This window comes from Curcuma longa, chromosome 15 (genome assembly GCF_044706935.1).
Source record: "Curcuma longa cultivar G26 ecotype Majalengka, Jawa Barat chromosome 15, ITB_CL_G26_1.1, whole genome shotgun sequence".
NCBI lineage: Eukaryota > Viridiplantae > Streptophyta > Magnoliopsida > Zingiberales > Zingiberaceae > Curcuma > Curcuma longa.
Window position 1 is genome coordinate 7,063,774 of NC_133875.1, and position 17,566 is coordinate 7,081,339.

The following is a 17,566-nucleotide window of genomic DNA, read 5'->3' on the forward strand; positions in this document are numbered from 1 at the left end:
ACCACCTTAGCTAAATTGTATTCACCTCAAATGAACTATCTTTAACTGACTAGTTTCAACCAACATAATAATAATAGTCTCTCAAAGCACAATAAATCTGACTGGGGAAGCATTGGGTGACCGAGAACAATGCATGTATGCCTGAGGACACTTGTCGTTCAGCTGTCGCCATTGCAAGCTTTGATGCTGAAATTTGTACTTTTTGTATTCTATACAATGATATCAATCGCCCAACAGCCGATTTATACAGACATTGTTGATACCTTCCACGGAGCTTGCAACCCCGAATGAGGTACATCAATCCATTATCCATCTCTTCACAATCTTATTCTTATAATTTTTTATGTGCCCTGTTGCATTACAATAGTCCTCATTGGGAGAGACCAGATGCAACCCATGTGGAACTAATCAAAGTCTTGCCACATTCATTATAGGGGTGGATAATGTATTTTTATTCCTTGAACCTTGGACTTCTCTGCTTTGATGATGAAACCAGATTAAATTAACCAAACCTGCATTGGGAAGACACAGAGCGACGTCAGCCGACTGACGTGCGTTTGGTCCATTGGAACATATTAAAAGGCGGGAAGAGTGGGGATTAGCTTATCTTGTCAGATGATCATACAGTGATAACTATAATACCCCAACTGGTGACTTGCCTCGATCTCCTACCTGTGTAATTGTTTGCATCCATCGTTCTTCACATGTCTTTCATAAGCCATCTGTAAATTCGTAACAAAATCTTCATGGATCAGAGTTGTTGCTGGATAGAGTGTGGATAGAACGGAAGATGCATCAAAAGGCAGCTTCACGGCGTTCATTGCTTCTTTTCAACGCTCACTCGAGAACACTTCTGACGATTAACTTGGTTCTTCATGAATACTGCCATTTATTCCAGGGGGAAAAAAAAATCATTCTTCCACTCCCTGCAGATTTTATTCTCCTTTAAAACCATCACATGCATAAATTTAGAGGTTTAACAGTACACTATGGGACATGATGTTTCTGAGGAAACATTACCATTATTTCCCATGATGGAAATTTATAGCCGTACTCATCCAATAATATTCTTCCTGCAACTATTCTCCATCTGAGGAACTGTCGGACAAAACCTTCTCCACAGTCACAAGTTCCTGTTCACAGAAAAGAAAGATGACCAATTAAGAATCCAGCTACAGTGCAAACATCTTAGCAGTTGCGTGAAGAAGAAAAAGAATCCTGGGGGTATTCATTCTTCTTTATCTTACTGCTGTTTTATCCCGATCTTTCGACTTTGAATTTGTAAGCATCTAACTGTCCCAAAGTGGAGACCATCCAGATTCTTTTTCTTCCTTGGAGCTACAAATCTGCAGAAGCATTCAATTATTACTCTAGTTCATGGTAAAATAGCTTAGTCGAGAGAGAACCACCTCCTCAAAGAGAACGGACACGTCCTCAAAGATCATACTTATCCCTTTTAAAATAGTGAAATTATTTACCGTTAAAAAATTAATACGGTATATATATCTTTCTCAAAATCTCTACCAACTTATCTAAAATTATTGATTTCATTTCAAAATATTAAATAAAATATATATATATATATGCAATTTTGCCTATTCAAAAAGGTAGGATGGCAACTTTCAAAGCATATTTGCTAGCCTATATTGCAAACACATTTCATTTCAGATTTGGACTGTCAACCCAGATTTGGACATATTACCTTACTCCCTGGTAGACCTGGTAGAGGTTCATTGCTCCTAACAACATTCCCAGCAGAAATATCTTTGAGAACCATTTTAACACGCACCTAGTGCAGGGAACTCTGTTTCTCAGACTTGGTGCACTGAATTTTCCCTTTTTCTGGGCACAGCTACAAGTCTAACCATGGTCAAGGAGCAGGATGCTACCATCAAAAGTTTGCAATTGATTGTTGATCTGATCTGAGAAGGTGATGCAGGAGCAACCGAGGCGTCCAGCAAACACGGCCAGCCCGTGTCCCTTGACACGAACGTGCTTCATTCTGAAGCCTAGCGAAGTGAAATCGAGTTTTCCAGCAGCCAACATGATTAGATCGTGTCCCCTCACCCTCAAGATTCGCATTCTATCTTGCCGTCATCACAGGTTGATTCTAAACCTTTTATCACATGTGTTTGTCATGATAAACATAGACACAGAGCAATCAATTGCAAGAAACCTGCGAATCAAAAGGGCAACAATTTATTAATTGAGAAAGACATGGAAGACGAAACTAAGGCAACTAGCGAGCTAGTATATGACAAAGAAGAAGTTGGCAAGGTGTTTTATGATGATGACCGTGAGATTTTGGTCGTTCGCAAGAGTATGTTGTCTCCCACGGACGACTCGGAGGAGATATGCTTAGGTTAGAGAGAAATCATCATATTGATACTCAAGTTGTGCAAAAAACCCCTACTGATATAGCTGAGCAACAAGAAGAAGATACTAGTCAAGATAGAGTTGATTGGGAACCAAATAATGTTGTTACTATAGCTGACTGGTCAAACAATGCAAACTGGCAAGAAACCATGAATCAGGATTGGACATTGGAAACCACTTCTACCCTAGTAACCAATAATACTAACCTACTTTCTATGTCCAGGGTTTTAGATGAGATGAGGCATAGAGACATAGTCTATGCTTTGCTACCTTGCAAGAACAATACAATAGACGTAAATCCTGATTTACCGGCAAAAGCGCAGCAGCTATGAAGGGATCTTACAGAGTTGAGGCCAAAGGATCTTCCTCTTAGGCTACCAACTAGTGAGCAAAACCTAAACTCGAGGACGAGTTCTTTTCAACTCAAGGCGATAGATACAGGAGTAACCGAGGCGTCCAGCAAACACGGCCAGCCCATGTCCCTTGGCGCAGGCGTGCTTCATTTTGAGTCCTATCGAAGTGAAATTGAGTTTTCCAACAGCCAACATCGTCAAGTCATATCCCTTTGACATGACCGTGTTGCATTCTGCTTCTTGATGAAGTGAACCACAGCATTCCAGCAAGGAACACGGCTTAGCCATGCTCCCTAGCACGGTCGTGCCAGCTAGCACAACCGTGTGGCGCCGCCACGACTCAAGCGAGCTCAATCGCCAAACAACCTAACTTTGGTCTTTTAGAGTTTATTTTGTTAGTTTCATTTTTTTTTTTTGAAAGTTTTAAGCTAGTTAAACAATTGTTTAGTTGATGTTGAGTTAGTTTTTGGATGAATAATATTTTCGACCGTGCCGTTTATTTCTCTTTTTTCAATTTTATGATATTCTTTCGAATCAACATATTTTAGAAGATTATTTCTGGCATTCATGTTCGAACCAATGGAATCAATATTGACCGCAAGATAACCGTTATTGTGTCTGGCATCAGAAGGAAAGTGATCAAATAGAACAATCATAGAGTTGTTCAATAGAATCCAAGTAACATTTGGATGGAATCCAACTTAACTACTTCAACCATAATATTTATTTAGCACAAAGAACAATATTTTTCTTATTTGACTGTAATGAAATCAAACAACCAAATATTTTAAAGTAAAAAAAAAGATGTTTTATAGAGTTAAAAACCATAATAGCACTAGTGTTTAATGCTTTTCAGAATATTCACACCCGTTGTTCTAAATACTAACATTAATAAGTGAACAAACTGAAGGGGAGCCTTGACACAACAGTAAAGTTGCTGCCATATGACTTTGAGGTTACGGTTTGAGTCGCAGAAACAGCCTCTTGCAAAATGTAAAGGCTACGTACAATTGGTCCAATGTAGTCCAACTCTTCTCCGGAACCCCGCATTGGCGGGAGCTTCGTGCACCGGATTGCTCTTTACTAAGTGAACAAACTAAGTACCTACAAGTACATGTGTATGTAATAAACCCAGAAACAAATGGATTAATTATCCGTGACGTGAAGATTCTTCATGATACTCTCTAAATTTTATCTTTAATAGAAGAAACTCCTATACCACTTGCAAAAATCAGGACAATAAATTCATATATGTCACTGACAAATTAATCATCTACCTTAAAGTTTCTGAGTGTGCATAAGTTGTACTCCAAATTTACCTAGTAGGCGAAGATTAATCGGGCGAAGCCCGAGCACTTAGATTATAAAAAAAAAAATAACTTTATCAAATTATATATAGTTTATATGAATTGGTTGAAAATTTTAACAAATACCAAAAAAAAAGACTACTTTGAATTCCTGATCATAATTAGATGGCTCAAGCAGCAATCAGAAATTCACAAAAATATTAATGCGCATTTGTCAGTCGCTAGACTTTGCCTGTAGTTGACGTCACAGTTGTACCAAATTGAAATATTAGGATATAATTACCCCCCCCCCCCCCCCCCCCCCCCCCCCCCCCCCCCCCCCCCCCCGGGTCCCATTTCTAAAAAAAATGCATAAACATTTTTATCGAGTGATCTTTTGTTGGTTTAATTGGATTTGATAAAACCAGATCGATTCAAACTGTGGGAAGACCCAAGTGATGTTTCAATCTCCCTTATTATTTCATCTTCTTAATGAAAACTGAAGCTCTGGTGAAGAAGGGATGGAGTTCAGGTAAATCATGACAAAGAAACACTAATGAATGGGAGAATAAAAAAATATTATTTTATATTGGCAGTGTGGATCATATGTACCATATGCAATTATGAAATTAATAGGAGATCCGAGTGTAGTTAGGGTTTTGGTATAGAGGATCCATGAAATGCAATACCATATATTAACTGATTTACTCAAAGTTGATGCTATTTAGACTCCAACAAATTAATATGCAATTGTCTTTGACAGTCCCAATTTCCATTAGAAAATATTTTAAAAAAAAACTATGAACTCAAAGACAAAACATTGGAGAATAACGCAGCTTACTAAAATTTTCAAATTTAAGTATAAGAACCATAAAAATATGTAACATAGTGATAGTGCCTTAGAAACAAAATGAAGCAATTGCTTATTTAATAAAATCCAAATAGTATCATTTTTTAATAACAATTTGATTGAGATGTGAGACAATTCTAAGGCATACAAAGTGGTACAATCGGATGTCCCGGTCATAGCAATTTAGAGACATTGATTTGGGGATACAATCAATGCATGCTATATTCCTATTATAAGATGGACTATGTCATATCATGCCGATAGATAGAATGTAGACAACTATGCATGTGAAATATTTGAGACCAACCAACTAGACATGTCTCACAATGAATATAATTTGAAATATTACCTAATATTTATAATTTGCTTATTCAAGGAGGTTGTCCTTATTCAAGGAGGTAACATGATAAGAATATCGACATATTTTAACACAGTTGTATATTGAGTGTTATATGTATACTTATGGTTAGATATGTTGCTAGCCATAGGAATGTGAGTGACATAAAATTTATCACTCACGGTAAACAGGAGAATATTTCAAACGACCAATTCAATTTTATTTGATCATTTACGTATACTACCATTATCTCTAGAAGTCTACAATCTATGCACAAGGCTCAACCTATCAACATAAAAAAAAACATGTAATTTGAGAGAAAAAAGAAGAGTTAAGAGTTAATTATCTTCATAACTTTTATATAATTAAGTGTTAATTACTTTAACTAATTTTAAGTAGAGAATTTAATTGGAATAAATAAAATTTAATTTATTCAATTAAATTTGACACTTAATTAGCATTAATTTGTGCGATTAAATAAGAGGGTAAATTAAGATTAATCGGATTTTAATTTAAAATTTTAAAAGGCTCAAATTAATTTTTTAAGAGTTATGAAAATTAGTTTAGAGAAAAAATAATTTTAAAAACCATTTAATAAGAGTTGTAAAAATTCTAAAAGGTTTAAAATCTTATAAAATCAATTAATTTTCAAATTATAACATAGTTGAGACAAACTAGGAATTGATTCCTAGTTTATTAAACTTTTAATTGATTGAATTTGAATTGACAACCCAGATTAAATAGTCGGAAGTCAATTTCTATATATAAGATAAAAAAGAGACCTTTGATCAAATTTCTAAGGGAGGTGTCATGAGATGGCATACCTAGTGACTCTCCTTTCTCTCCATCGCCATCAACTCCTCCCGGGGACATTGACTTATACTCTGTCTCTCCACCAAACGTTAGCACCTATGCATTATGACAAAAACCAAGTCACATGGACGAAGTAGAAATCGGACAAAATCTCTTGCATAACTTCCAAGAAGATATGTATTTAATTTAAAAGTATATTTGACTTATCTTTTTGGTTTGATCTCTAGCCTCATAAGGACGGGAAAAATTGACACAATTATAACTACCATTGTCTTTGCTGCCCCAGACGATCACAACACTTATGTGGACCTATACCTATATGCCAAAGGTCTAAAACACATTTTTCAGAGGCAAGCAATTGACGCACTTAATATGGTACGTGCAGAATGCAGGGACATGTGCCCAGTATTAAAAAAATATTTAAATATTTATGTTGCTAAAATTGATTGATGGGGAGCTTTGGCGTAATGGTAAAATTACAGTCATATGCCCTTGAAGTCACGGGTTCAAATCATGAAAACAATCTTTTTCAAAATGCAAGATAAAATTGCGTATAATAAACCCAATGTGATCTAATTCTTCTCCGGGACCTTATATTGAACTTCATACACCGGACTACTCATTTATATTAATAAAATTGATTAACATAAACCTGACAAAGTATATTAATATTACACACTTAGAAAACTTAACACTTATTTTCTAAGGAAAAAACCACAAAGAAATACAATTAGGGAAAAAAATCCTCAAGTGCCTTTTCCCTTGATTTCATCTCAAGAAAGAGTTGGGAATTTATTCCACATAAGCCTTTTTTTTGCCCAAATTAGGTAAAACCTCTACTTCAGCACAAATGTCAAGTAAATTTGGTCGATTAAAAACCAAAAATACTTTTTTAAAAATCCATCTATTATTTATGTTTATTATGTTTTAACAAATCAAGAAATTTTTCTCCCCTTCCTTAAAAACGACAAGTCTTAAACATGTCTATCAGAATTTTTTCCTCAATAAATGCAACCCCAACTTTTTTTCTAATATTTTCATTTCTTATCCTATGTATCTTTGTATGTTCGCACATCCACCTTAACATCCTCATCTCTACGACTCTCATTTTCTGCTCATATGCTCGAGTCATAACTCAACATTCAGCTCCATATAATATAGCAGATATAACCGTCATTTTGTAAAACTTTCCTTTAAGCCTTAAAGGTAATTTACGATCACACGAATATAAAATGTTTATTCCTTGCAAAACAAATATGTAATATTTACAAATGTTGTACATCAAACTCTTAATTCAATATTTCACAATCATAACAAAAAAATCTTCTTTGGTGGAGAAAGTTCATCACCAAGGCCCTAATTAAATTCCTAACTATTAAATGGACCAAACCAATTTTTTTCCTTCTCACTACATAGATAGCCTAAACAAGCACTCACCTAGCATGCATAAGTGGCTAGTTAGCCACCAAGGCAAATCACCTAAAGAAAAATAATGCAATCCCTTGTTGAAAAGGGCAATGTGGTTGCATAAACTAGTTTTTAAAACACTAGCATATGTAATGATTCACCATATTATATATGCAGCATTTGAATATATTTGTACAGTTATATGTTGTCTTAATTTCCAATCAAGTTCCTTATCAAGCTACAATATAATCATTATGGGTGGTAACTATAAATGATCAAACCAATATGAATGCAAATAAAGTTTTACCAAAACACTTCTAATTAGTGCATATGCACACATATTACGTATATTGATCAGGTGTATGAACAAATCTTGCATGAATGCTGTTTCAAAAACTTGAGACAACTATAATCCAAATGAGATTTGCATGTTAGTGAAAGGAGAGTGAAATATAAATAGGCAGATTGTAAATAGGAAGAATAGACATTACCCATGTGAATATATCCATAGAAAATGGCTCATACACCAAATTTTATATTTTGCAATAGCTTGGTAAAAGGAAAATGAAAATTAGTAGCAAGTATATTGCACGTACAAAGTAACTAAGATTTAACATACCTAGGTTGTTGGCTTTCGTAGCTCCGAAAAAATGCTTGTTTTCTTTTAGCCAAAACTGTTGAGATCACAAAATACAGAAGTGATTACAGCATTTTCAGACAAACATATCATAGTGTAAGGGCTTAGGTGTAATAACCTTTTATACATGTAGCATTATACATGAGGACTTCAAAGTTTGATGAATGAAGAACACTTTTAGACACTTCTGCAAACAAGTGATAGTATGAGAAATATCAAGACAAGATGAAGTAATGTGTATGTAAGTGTCCTGTCATTGTGCACATGTAATAATAGACCAAATAAATATACTTATAGATGTCAAAAAATTAATCAAGATTAACATTATACATGATATCTGCTTCTCTTAGTCCGAAACAATGGAAATTTTAATTCTCTTAAAAGTTAAAACCGTTGCTTCCTATTCCTGGATGTGGACATCAGGATTTCAGACAATACCACAGGGATCATAATCCATAATTCACTTTAAGCAGTCATCCATTATTAATCTTAAGTGAAAAATTACCTCTTTATGGATCAAAAGTGCATGTACATGAACTAAAAACACAAGGAGAGGCACAAAGTCCATGATGCACAAATTGAAAGAATTGGTTCTATTGCTAAGGTATAAGACAAAATTGCTAAATATATTAGCATTTGGTAAATCCACATAGTATAGAAAAATAACTGAAGACAAACTGCTAAATATATTAGCATTTGGTAAATCCACATAGTATAAAAAAATAACTAAAAAACAGTTTTAGTAAACAAAGCAAGAAAGTTAGTGAAATAAGTCTTTTGAAACAAAGAAGAATATGCTAAAACATATGTTCCTGGGACTCAGATACAGCATACAAGTAGATATCATGAGTGTGGATTAATCAAAGTGTTTGATGTGGCTATTTCTAAAAAAATTTTACATGTGATTGATGGGGGTGCCAAATGTCTACTAAAAGTATGTCCAACACAACTATAGTCGGTAGGTGAAAAAGCTAAAATGACATCAAATTGAACTTGACTATAGGCATTTGGAAAACAAAGCACCCATGTAATACCCTATCTCGAAACCCAAAATCTTTTATTTTTCAGTTTTTTCTTCTAGAAAAAAGGAGTGAAAAAACAGTTTACAGTAAAAATAACTCTGAAAGTTGATTTTGAATTTTTTAAAGTTTTCTTCAAAATATCATTGACACAAATAGGATAGGAGAGATTTACCCTGTCAATGAGTAATTGATTTTGGTAATTTACCAAAAAGGTACAAATGGCCATGCTGTCTAACACAGCATGATATTTCAGACCAGCCATGGAAGTATCTTCACCTTGTAGTACCAAAAAAATGATCAACCTGTGAACATAATACCACTCTTATTGCTTCTACATTTAATTCAAGGACATGTATTACAAGAATCTACTAAAATGATTGTTGTGAAAATGATTTCTGCTGTATAGTTCAATTTTTGAAGAGTAATATAGAGATCCAAATGTTCTTTAAAAATTAGATAACTACATACTGAACAAAGGACAACAAATTGCATGTACAGAAATCATTCCATAATTTTACACCTATGGAGCTCAGAGGATTCAAGCCATTCTGGGAACTCTGTGCTTTACTGACCTGAAATGGAAATTTAAATGTTATTGTCACGAGTAAAAACCCCACATCATTTAAAGAAAAAAAAATTCAAAACTGAGTAAGTTAGAATGGTTACTCTCTTGCTGCATCAAATAACTTCACAACTGATAATCCAGTAAAGCATCACACACGCAAGATGAAGACTTTTTAGTTAGAGGGGAAAGAAACTGAAGCACAGTAAATGGCTAGACTGAAGGATAACACATAATTTACAAAGATGTTAAGTCACGTCCTTTGGAAGCCAAAGATTACTTCTTTTAAGAAACTCCTCGTCTGCATTCAAGAAATTCTCCACTTTAGCGTGCCCCTTCTCGGCTGCCAAATCGCATATGCAGAATGAAAAATGTGAAAGCATATACATACTGCACCTACCGATCCGTAATGAAAGCAAACAGGACGAGGAGGCAATTTATGGCAAGTCCAATAATTAATCACACTAACCATCTTTTTTTTTTTCCATCTTGTCTCCCCTTTCATCTTAAGCAGCTATATCCTCTTCTGCAAGCTTTTCTGCAACAAGCTTCTTATGCGCTGACAATCTTGGGCCGTAAGACGATAAAAGCTAGATCTAAGAAAATAACAATCTTCCAGATATTGGCATTCAAGCACCATTAACAACACTTACAAGGGAATCATCCCGGAGGTGCCTCTTCATAATCTTAGAAACAACGATCCTCAAATCCCTCAACCCTCGACAAACCTGGTGATGCCATGCTTCACTCCCTCCCCGTCCTCCTCATCTTCAACTTCGGAACTGTCGCTCCCGTAATCCCCGACACCCAAACCGTTCCTCTGTTATTCCTCCTCCTGCTCCGCGTCGCTCTAAGGCTCCACCAGAACTTCCTCGTCGTCTTCGTCCTCCTTGTCCGAGTGATACTCCCGGTCACGCTTCCAAAAGAGCTTCTTCATCTTCCTGCTAGGTTTCCAGGGTCGGCCCCGGGCATGGGCGATGCCTTCTGCTTGAGCCTCTTGCTAGGGTTCTTCCCCTTGTTGCTCTTTGACTTGCTCTCTTAAGTAGCCGTCGGAGGGGGAGCAGAAGAGTCGAGGAGCCGGAGCTCGAGGCATCGAAGCAAGAAGAGAGGTGGAAATTAGTAATCAGGGTTTAAATTATAAAAATTTAATAATTTTCTGAAAACCTGTTTTATTAGAAAATAAAACTTAAAATAATAAATATTTAAATAATAGTTTTAAATACATTTAAGTTTATTTGAAAGTGCAAACTAAATATTTTAATTGTTAAAATTTAAGGTTTGCAAATTTAGAAGTAGAGCACTGAGTATGTTATAACACTAAAACAATTTTTTTCTGGTGTTCAAAAAAAATGTATATTAATGTTATTAATGCTCCAAATTAAAAATTCCCCGTTTGGTTTTGAGGATTTCACATTGTTTTCTCCATTTCTGTCCACTGTAAAAATGAGGACACTGAAACGGAGACGGAGACAAAAACTATCCATCTCCGCTTCCGGTACCGTCGCGCCGCCGTCCGGTCATCGCCGCCCGCCAGGCCGGGCGCGTTGGACGCGCAACTCGCCGGTGCTTCGGCCGGCGTCGGATTCCGGTCGGATTGTGGCGGAAATCCGATCGGAATCTGTAACACCCGTATTTTCCTCACTTAAGATTATTGGTTAGATTTAGAATATTTCATAAAGAGATAAGGGTTAATTATAAATTGTAGCGCTTAAAAATTCTCAAAAATAATTTTAGAAATATTCTATGATTTTTCAGAAATTTTAGAATATTTTTTCTGGAATTTTTAGATTAGCGGAAGTAGCAAAAATAAATAGGAGCGTAAATGTCCTAGATGAGATTTGAACCCGCAACCTTTAAGAATTTACAATTCAAAATAATTTCAATAACCAAAAGAATCAACAAGTCTGTTCCGAAAAAAAAGGAACCGAAATTTAATTATAGTCGAGTTAGGTTTAAAAATCGGAAAATGTCCGAGGCTGGATTCGATCCTGCGACCTTTTAAAATTTAGGACTCTTAAGATAGTTCCAATAACCAAGTGCCCAGCAAGTTTGTTACAAAAAAAAAGAAACCGAATTTTATTTATCGGCGAATTAGATCTAGAAATCACTTAATATAAATAGGAGGCTTAAGATAGAGTTTTCATTATCTTCGAAAACCCTTCCCTCACCTCTCGCTCAGAATGCCGTCGCCCTCCTTTCTCCTCCTTCTCGGCGCCCCAAACCCGAAGAACGAGGAGTCCGTCCCCTAGGATCATAAGGAAGACTTCCGGAGAACTTCTTCTACAAGGACGCTCCTCTCCGCGAGAAGAACGCGTAGACATAGGAAGATCGCCGAGGAGATTTTTTTTTTCTCTAACGGAAGAATTGTAAGGAAATTAGCGCAGAAGGTAAGTATATCTCTTACCTGCAATATGAGTAGTTCCGTTATCTTCTTTACTCTTTCTATAGTATGATTTTATTAAAAGCATGCATAAAGTTCTTTTACATAACATGCGTAAATTGTTCCGTGTTTTTCCATAAACATGATCTTGTTAAAGTATATGCATGATTTTGTTGAAGTATACATAAATGGTAGAATTGCATGATATAAGAAGTATAAGAAATGTATTTTACTTTTAAGAGGCGGGTATCGGGCCAAAGGTTCGCCCATCATGAATTCCCGGCCAAAGGGCATAAGGAAAGGAATTCCAGGCCAAAGGTTCGCCTGATAAGATAAGTCCTCTGGTAGCATTCGGTGGCTAGCTACCCCGAGTTCTATCAGAGATGCGCGCATTGATACTCCGCCAGGGCCCAAAGATAAGAAATTTAAACATATGAGTTAATTTAAAATTAATATTTTAAAATGCATGAAATAAAATGTAAATAAAATATTTTTGTTTGCATTCCTCATATTGCAGATAAATAAAAGGAAAAGTTTTAGGAAAGAGGAAGTAGCTGGAAAGGTGTTCGATGTGTGGTGTTACACCCCAAATTATACCAATTAAGAATTAAATAAATGTTTATTTTACAAGAATTATTATTTATATTCTTGCTTCCGCTTGGAAGAATATTTTAATTTGCGTTATATTATTAAATCTAAAGTACGTAACGTCTCCCTATTGGCATAAGAAAGAGGGGGGGCTCTCAAAAACAGAGCCCTACGCGCCCCAACCACTGTTGGCCGATTTCCCTTAACTCACGGGGTCAGATCCGACCGCGATCGAAATAAAATCAAATTTCTTTTTTTCCCTGTCTCTGTATTACCAAATACGATATAGAGACCATTGTAAATGCGTCCATGTCTCTACTATATTTCTGTATTTCTGTATTTCTGTCTCTGTATTTCTGTCTACTGTAAACCAAACGCATTAAAGATGCTCTTAGTAAATATTAAAGTGAGGTGATATTTAGTAAATTGAAGTGGGGGATTTGATAAATTTTCCTATTATATTACATTATGATAAATTAAATATTAATGTGATCAAATTGTAAACTATAATTTGATATTTTGTTTAAGTAATAAAGTTATGAATAATTTTGTTATTTCTTTTACAAAATAAAAGTTTTTACATAATACTACAATGTCAATAATTAATATAATATTTCCTTATATCATAAAGATCTTTAATATTGTTTTTCATAAATTTCTAATCTAATTAAAAATACATATTTAAAAAATTAGACTATAATGACTTTGTAGGAGAATTTATCATAAAATTAAATTTAATTAAATAATTATTTAAATGATAAATATGATAATGTAATAAGATGCATAATTGATAATTTAATTAACTCACGTGGTTTTAGGGCAACTCTCAGTTGCAACCTGCTTCCAAACTCCACGTCTCAAGTGCTGCCTTTGCTTGTGGGGCCTCGACCGCGTGCGGACTTTGGAATCTCAGCGGCGTTGTTGCGAGTCCAAATCGGTTTACTCGGTGAAATGATGCAACCGATGGAGAGACTTCTCTCTGACGATGAAATCTGCAACTTCCATCGACGCCTTTAATTTCATCCTCAGTGCGGCAAATGGGAACAGGTTGACTTGGAATCCCTTCAGGCTTCGAGGCGATCACTACGGCGATAGTTGGAGCACCCATGGAGAGCCTCGGCCGCCACCGATCCGCCGGCTCCAGCCGCTTCCTCGGCATCTTGTCGCCATCGCCGCCCTCCGGCGAATCCGCGGGCGCCGCCGTCGAGCTCCACGAATCCGACGTCTTGTGGACCTCCGTCGCAGACGGGCAGGAGCCGGCGCCCCCTCCGCCTGCCTGGCCGAGCGAACACCTTTCCTCCCGTTTCGCTCTCCCACGCCCTCCCGACCGCGGGTTAGGAATCCTCGCTGCCCTTCCGGAGGACGACGCGAGCGGATCCTCCTCCCCGGTCATCGCCGCTGGTCCGCATCTCATACAGAGGAAACCCTCGATTTCTTCCGCGTCCTCCTCCGCTTCCAATTCGCCATCGCCCGCTTCCGCGGGCTCCGCGCGGATGATCCCCTCGGTTCCGAAGCCGAAGCCCGAGTACTCGCTCTCGACGCCGAGCGGGAGGGCGCACCAGGCGTACTCGCTTCCGGTCAATGTGCCGGTTGTCCCCCGGAGGATGAGACGATTCGAGATGGAGGAAAGTGGTGTAGCCGATGTTGGAGACGAGGACGATAACGAAATGATGCCGCCTCATGAGATCGTCGCCAGGAGCAGTGGAAGGGGGTCGCCCAAGACAACCTTCTCGGTCCTGGAAGGAGCTGGGAGAACGCTCAAAGGAAGAGATCTGCGGCGCGTCCGTGATGCTGTTTTTAGGCAGACGGGGTTTCTTGATTGATACGGTAAGCACTCGTTACTGAAAATTTTTTATTGCAAACGGAATTCTTGCATCTATTAGTTCTGGAATTGAATTGCATGGAATCCATAATATTTTGTTCAATATTTTTTTCCTTCCGTATTTTCATCAGTATTTTGTGGCTGCTTTTGAATTTCAATACAAATATTAGTGTCGATTTCCAAGTTCAGTTGGCATTGATCCTAACCAGCTGAACCGTTGCTGAAACCTGTCGGATTATGGGGATGACCTAGAGCCATTACTTCCTTTATACAATAAGACCAAGGAAATATAGAAATAGGAAAGATAGATGGAGAGGAAGGATGGATGAGAGGAAAGGAAGAAAACAAGGTTTGAAATCTTACCTAGTTAGGATTTTGGTCTCGGAGATGTCCCAGTGCCATATCCGAGGTGTCAACGCCCGACACATGGTGTTAAAGGCACCTACGAGGAGGATGAGGAAACAATTATGGGAGGAGGAGAGGAAGATTTGGAGGAGGTGAAGGAAGAAGATAAGATATAAAACTCAAACCCTAGCTCTCATCGTGGTCACTTCACTCATGGGAGCATTGTGCCAAATCTTTACCTTCATCACAACCTCACTGCCATTGCTGTTGCCTACCATTGAGATTGTCACAGTTGTTGTGGGCCTCACAGAAGCCTTGCGCGCTAAGGCTCTAGTGTCATTTGGGTCATCGTCATTGTTGTGGTCATTATTGTCTTTGCTAAGCACACAAGTTTCATTGTTGAGCGGGTTTCTTTATTTTACACCTCACAGAATTTGTCTTTGCAGTCATCTTGTAGCTTTTGTCATCTCAATCAATTTAACATGTTGGTTGCCATTTGGAATTAAATGTTTCACTTGCTAACTAATGTGTTGGTTAGCACTTGAAATTTTAAAACCGTAAAGGAAGCATTACACTTGTTTTTGTGATCCTGATTATCCTCTTTTCTCATAAACTTCCTCTTCTATCATAACCTCTTGAGCAATCTTTTTTTCTCTCTATCTTATTAATTTCTTCTTCCTAATATTCTTTTCTCCTTGTTTAAACCACAATATTAAAGGGAAAAAAGCGTGATGAAAGAAGAAGAAAAGTGGAGGAGGTAGAAGACGTGGAAGTTGGTTGGAGTAGGAGAAGAAATTTAAGTAGAGTTTAATCTTTGTACATTGCTTCGCAAATAAAATAGAGAATGCTGAGAACATTTTACTCTTTCAATTATCTTCCCACTCTTGAGGTTTTTAAAAAATTATATCATTTTAACATGAGATTATCATAAAATCTTACTTTTGCTAACTTCCGAATTTAAGATACTTTTACTAGTCTTACTCCCAACTCAAAACGATGCCTAATAATTACTAGCTAGAAGTGACCCAAAATAGGAGTCAATATGAATCCAAGTAGATGGAAGTAAGTTTGGAATGAATTTATATTTTATGCATTTCCACATACATTAACTCTTGACCTTTAAATTCATCTCTTAAAAATAACTTGACAGAGTTGAGAGAAGAAATTTTAGTATTTCTCTTATACATCACAAGACTATATGTATAATTAGTATACAACTTTTAAGAAAAGGAGAAAAAGGGAAGAGGAAAAAGGAAACCAATTAAGGAAATTTTATAATGAAGGAGAATTAGAGATTCTTATGAATGGTGAACCAAATACCAATAATTTCAGGGTTGTAAGTGAACCAAATGTTCATGAGGAAACATGGTGTTCGACATGGTAAGAGTGTGTTTATGTTCGTTCATTTAAAAAATTAGACTATAATGACTTTGTAGGAGAATTTATCATAAAATTAAATTTAATTAAATAATTATTTAAATGATAAATATGATAATGTAATAAGATGCATAATTGATAATTTAATTAACTCACGTGGTTTTAGGGCAACTCTCAGTTGCAACCTGCTTCCAAACTCCACGTCTCAAGTGCTGCCTTTGCTTGTGGGGCCTCGACCGCGTGCGGACTTTGGAATCTCAGCGGCGTTGTTGCGAGTCCAAATCGGTTTACTCGGTGAAATGATGCAACCGATGGAGAGAGACTTCTCATTGACGATGAAATCTGCAACTTCCATCGACCGACGCCTTTAATTTCATCCTCAGCGTGGCAAATGGAACAGGTTGACTTGGAATCCCTTCAGGCTTCGAGGCGATCACTACGGCGATTGTTGGAGCACCCATGGAGAGCCTCGGCCGCCACCGATCCGCCGGCTCCAGCCGCTTCCTCGGCATCTTGTCGCCATCGCCGCCCTCCGGCGAATCCGCGGGCGCCGCCGTCGAGCTCCACGAATCCGACGTCTTGTGGACCTCCATCGCAGACGGGCAGGAGCCGGCGCCGCCTCCGCCTGCCTCGCCGAGCGAAGACCTTCCTCCCGTTTCTGCTCTCCCACGCCCTCCCGACCGCGGGTTAGGAATCCTAGCTGCCCTTCCGGAGGACGACGCGAGCGGATCCTCCTCCCCGGTCATCGCCGCTGGTCCGCATCTCATACAGAGGAAACCCTCGATTTCTTCCGCGTCCTCCTCCGCTTCCAATTCGCCATCGCCCGCTTCCGCGGGCTCCGCGCGGATGATCCCCTCGGTTCCGAAGCCGAAGCCCGAGTACTCGCTCTCGACGCCGAGCGGGAGGGCGCACCAAGCGTACTCGCTTCCGGTCAACGTGCCGGTTGTCCCCCGGAGGATGAGACGATTCGAGATGGAGGAAAGTGGTGTAGCCGATGTTGGAGACGAGGACGATAACGAAATGATGCCGCCTCATGAGATCGTCGCCAGGAGCAGTGGAAGGGGGTCGCCCAAGACAACCTTCTCGGTCCTGGAAGGAGCTGGAGAACGCTCAAAGGAAGAGATCTGCGGCGCGTCCGTGATGCTGTTTTTAGGCAGACGGGGTTTCTTGATTGATACGGTAAGCACTCGTTACTGAAAATTTTTTATTGCAAACGGAATTCTTGCATCTATTAGTTCTGGAATTGAATTGCATGGAATCCATAATATTTTGTTCAATACCTTTTTTCCTTCCGTATTTTCATCAGTATTTTGTGGCTGCTTTTGAATTTCAATATAAATATTAGTGTCGATTTCCAAGTTCAGTTGGCATTGATCCTAACCAGCTGAACCGTTGCTGAAACCTGTCGGAT

The 17,566-nt window shown here is 37.9% G+C and overlaps 2 protein-coding genes and 2 long non-coding RNA genes across 4 annotated transcripts; 2 read left to right on the forward strand and 2 right to left on the reverse strand.

The window, feature by feature from the left end:
* Window positions 1-1,025: 1,025 nt before the first annotated feature.
* On the reverse strand, window positions 1,026-6,114 carry LOC141846671 (uncharacterized). Its single transcript, XR_012603349.1, has 3 exons — window positions 6,027-6,114; window positions 1,248-1,346; window positions 1,026-1,133 (listed from the first exon to the last, which is right to left on the reverse strand). It is a non-coding gene; the product is annotated as an uncharacterized LOC141846671 (long non-coding RNA).
* A 1,841-nt stretch (window positions 6,115-7,955) lies between these two features.
* On the reverse strand, window positions 7,956-9,939 carry LOC141846672 (uncharacterized). The gene is made up of 5 exons (XR_012603350.1): window positions 9,748-9,939; window positions 9,602-9,653; window positions 9,254-9,383; window positions 8,178-8,246; window positions 7,956-8,096 (listed from the first exon to the last, which is right to left on the reverse strand). It is a non-coding gene; the product is annotated as an uncharacterized LOC141846672 (long non-coding RNA).
* A 3,646-nt stretch (window positions 9,940-13,585) lies between these two features.
* Window positions 13,586-14,476, forward strand: LOC141846320 (protein S40-7-like). The gene has a single exon (XM_074734337.1). The coding sequence runs from the start codon at window positions 13,718-13,720 to the stop codon at window positions 14,432-14,434; it is 717 nt and encodes a 238-aa protein (XP_074590438.1). The 5' UTR covers window positions 13,586-13,717; the 3' UTR covers window positions 14,435-14,476.
* Window positions 14,477-16,556: 2,080 nt separating this feature from the next.
* Window positions 16,557-17,330, forward strand: LOC141846321 (protein S40-7-like). Its single transcript, XM_074734338.1, is given in 2 exon segments — window positions 16,557-17,257; window positions 17,260-17,330. Coding segments are annotated over 2 exon segments (714 nt in total). The 5' UTR covers window positions 16,557-16,614.
* The last annotated feature ends 236 nt before the right edge of the window (window positions 17,331-17,566 follow it).

Bases quoted from the DNA above. Each gene is read 5' to 3' on its own strand.
- LOC141846320 (XM_074734337.1), top strand. From the start codon at position 13,718: ATGGAGAGCCTCGGCCGCCACCGATCCGCCGGCTCCAGCCGCTTCCTC.